Raw genomic sequence first — 4076 nt, forward strand, 5'->3', positions numbered from 1 at the left:
ATAGATCATCTTCTCAAAACATGATATATATATACAAGTATTGGTCCTAAGATGTTACAATATATTTACTAATACAAGGATAACTATTATTTGAAATTTATTCAAACTAATTTTTTATTATAAAAGTTATCTTGGCTAAAATGATAATATATATTATGAAATAATGAAACAAAAACTATTTAAATCCTTTAATTATATATACCAAATATTGGAACCGAGTTACAATTCATATAGCTTTAGATCCGCACTCGAGTATACGGCGTCGACCACCCTTTTAGACCAATGTGTAGTTCGGATTCAGGTTTTTAAAATAACCTAAAAGTAATTATTACAAACTGTTACGGTACTAATTTAATATTAAAATAATAAATTCCGTTTTTTTCAATATTACCCTTTCTCTCTTTCACATCCTCTTTACATTTTTAATTATACAGTTTTTTTTCTTTTTTTTTAAATTAAAAGGGTATTTTAGTATTTTAGAAATTATTTTTAATGATAAGATAGATACGAAGTGATTGATTTAAAAAGTGTTTTGATGGAGATTAAAATAAAAATCTAACAAGAAATAGGCCAAATTAAATTATTTTTATTAATATTAACCGTTAAAATATTGTATATCTTTTTATTCCTTCTCCAAGTGCACTAATTAATGTTGGTTATGACTCATGAAGTTTGATGATTCACACATGTACAATTTATAAAAAAAAAATATACTAGACTTAAAAAAATAAAAAATTCTTCTCCATGCATATTTTCTCGGACCCATATAAATCATCATGTCATTGCTTGCCATTTTCTCACACTCTCTCTCTCTATCTATCCAATTTGTTCGTTTCTTCATCTCTTTCCTTTGTTCGTTTCTTACTTTCTCTCTCTCATTCCATGTTCATCCATTCCAGAGAGAGAGTGAGTACTGGTAGCTAGGTCGATCCTAGGTTGTTGTTGTTGGTACCAAGTACTACGTACGAAATCGAATTAATTATAAGCTGAAAACAAAAATGTCAGAGCAAACCATGAATCTTTCCGTTAATGGTCAATCCCAGGTTCCTCCAGGCTTCCGTTTTCATCCAACGGAGGAGGAACTTCTTCAATACTACCTCAGAAAGAAAGTCGCTTATCAAAAGATCGACCTTGACGTCATCCGTGACATCGACCTCAATAAACTTGAACCTTGGGACATTCAAGGTAATAATTAACTAAGTTCAATATCTTTTCCTTCTACTTTATTTACAAATTTAGTTAATACCCATTTCTTTTTTCTAATTTCTTTAATATTTATATAGAGAGATGCAAGATAGGTTCGGGTCCACAAAACGATTGGTACTTCTTTAGCCACAAGGATAAGAAATATCCAACCGGAACTCGAACCAACCGAGCCACGGCTGCTGGTTTTTGGAAGGCGACTGGCCGCGATAAGGTCATATATGGAGGATTGAAGAGGATCGGGATGAGAAAGACTTTGGTCTTTTACAAAGGTCGAGCCCCTCATGGTCAGAAGTCGGATTGGATAATGCATGAATATAGACTAGAGGATATCTCACAAGATGCTAATGTAAGCAATCCAACTCTAAACATATTCTTCTTTTGGCTTAAAATTAGAAATTATTTTGTAATTGTATCAATCATTTCTTAAGTCAAATTTTCAACTAAAAATAGTCATGTAGGTTAATTTTGAGTGTTTTAAAATACTTATTATTTTTAAATATTTTCATTACTTTTTATCAAATACCTCCAAAAAAGTCTATTTTTTTTTTATAAATTAATTAAAACAATATTAGTTGTAAATAATCACTTAATTATTTAATTTTTTAAATAAAATTTCAAAATATTATATGCTAAAAAAGGTCAAATAAACTATATTTTACATCAAACCAGCATTTATGTGTTATTTCAAAATACCCCACATTTGCTCATTTTTAACTACATTATTTATTGGAAGAAGAAAAAATTGTGACCTTATCATATTGTCAATTATTTTTAAATTATATCTTATATTTTTTATTATAATTGAAGATACCAAATAAAGATAACAAAAATCATGTATTGTACTAAATATTTTGGTATAAATTATTTTGGGACAAATAAAAAATAAAAGACAGATAATGGCTTTTACACATATTATATATAGGACTTTTTAATTATTTTATCTAATCATATTAATGATTATAAAGAAGAAAAATAAACCCACGACAAAATTATTAAGATGAGAACATATATCAATTAAAGTAGGTAGGAGATAGAGAAACAAATAAATTAATTTTTGATTATTTATTTAAAGGCTGCCGGCGGGAACATGGTCGGAGAATCAGGGCCGGAAGAAGGGTGGGTTGTATGCAGAGTCTTCAAGAAGAAAAACTATCATAAAGCCATGGACTTACCTCGTCCAAATCAAACCACATCACATGATGATATTAATTCCATGGATTATTCAAGATCAACTAATTCAATTATCAGAAAAAAGATTAATAATCTTCCAACTGATGATCCTGTTTTGGATCAAATACTTTCTTACATGGGTGGTCGTACCAATTGTAAACAAGAACTTATGCATGAAACCGTCAATAACAACCTTCATTTTCCGCCACCACTCGTCGATCGTTACCTTACCCATCTTCCGAGGCTAGAGTGTTTCCCTAAAACTATTGTGGAAATTGGTGAATCTTCGAATAATCAAGGATTGAACGATTGGGCAGAGGTGTGTTACGCATTATAAATAATTATTAAAGTTATAGATAAACTCGATACCATTATTGTTTATTTATGTTTTCTAACTAGGTGGATAGGCTCGTCGCGTCGCAACTCAATTGTCAACTAGATTCGCCGAAACAATTCATTGAAGGACATGACCAAGATCATCACGATGATGACTTGTCATTATTCTCAATGGATCATCGTCCACAAGATGATGAACAATTATCGCGGTCAAATATAAGCGGGCAGGATGAGATTAATGAACTTCAATCGTCTCAACTAGTTTATGGAAACGATATTGACCTTTGGAGCTTTGTTCGATCGTCGTCTTCTGATCCGTTATGTCATTTGTCTGTCTAGAAGTAAGAATCAACTTGCATTAAATCAATTTTACATAAGAAAAAACATATACATAATATATATAAGTATATGCTTGAGATCGACATCAAAACTACCCTAATAATATTTTGCATGGCTTATTTGCTAAATAAATAGTGAATGTATATATAAAAACGATATATATATATATACTTACATCATTAGAAATGTATTTTCTATGGGGATTTTTTTTATCTAATGTGATAATTGAATGTTTATTTATAGTTTCTCATCTAAATTGAGGTTACATATTTTTAATAGCTCGTTTGATATTGTTTTTCTAATAAAAACATTCTTATCACATTAATTTTTTTAACAATTCATCATCAAAATATATAACAAGATACCGTACTTTATTTTTATAAATTTTAAATACAAAAAATATTATAATAATTCAATAAATTAAAACTCAAATAACATAATAATGTTTATCAAATAAGAAATTTATTATTTTTAACTCAATAAAAATTATAGTTAACCCAAAATCAAATAAACTCTAAGTAGATTGTTGATAAAAGATTGAGTTGTTTGACTATATCATTTTCTATTTTATTTATCGTGGGAACTAATTAGTATAAAACAAAGAAACTATAAATGGGGATTAAAGAAATGAGATGATCCATGTGGTAGTAGTTGAATTAGGACAAAGATAGCAAGAATTTCAACAAAGTCACTAGGCTTAGTTGGGTAGGTCCAACATTTGAGTGGTGTTGATCAAATGAAAATCTCGATAGGTCTATGGGCTCCACTAATGGGGATCACCCATCATTAGAATTAATTTGAGAAAAAAATTTCTTCTCTTTTGAAATAAATATAATAATCTGGTAGGTGGGTTGTTTCATCAATTAGCCACATGAGGAAAAGTAGATATTGAGAATGAGAACTTGACATAAATATCAATACTACAGTCTTTAAGTTTATTATTTAAGAGTTTGTTTGGATAAATATAAATAAACCCAAAATATGCAACTTAAGATGTTAATTTTGAATTCATGGCATTGTTCTCC

General features: G+C 29.0%; 1 protein-coding gene across 1 annotated transcript; it reads left to right on the forward strand.

Annotated features, from left to right (window-relative positions):
* The first annotated feature begins 944 nt into the window (after positions 1 to 944).
* On the forward strand, positions 945 to 3051 carry LOC124939504 (NAC domain-containing protein 43-like). The gene is made up of 4 exons (XM_047479977.1): positions 945 to 1185; positions 1284 to 1552; positions 2279 to 2695; positions 2776 to 3051. Exons 1-4 carry the CDS (start codon positions 999 to 1001, stop codon positions 3049 to 3051), a joined length of 1149 nt encoding a protein of 382 aa, XP_047335933.1. The 5' UTR covers positions 945 to 998.
* The last annotated feature ends 1025 nt before the right edge of the window (positions 3052 to 4076 follow it).

This window comes from Impatiens glandulifera, chromosome 1, assembly GCF_907164915.1.
Source record: "Impatiens glandulifera chromosome 1, dImpGla2.1, whole genome shotgun sequence".
In the NCBI taxonomy this organism is placed as follows: Eukaryota; Viridiplantae; Streptophyta; class Magnoliopsida; order Ericales; family Balsaminaceae; genus Impatiens; species Impatiens glandulifera.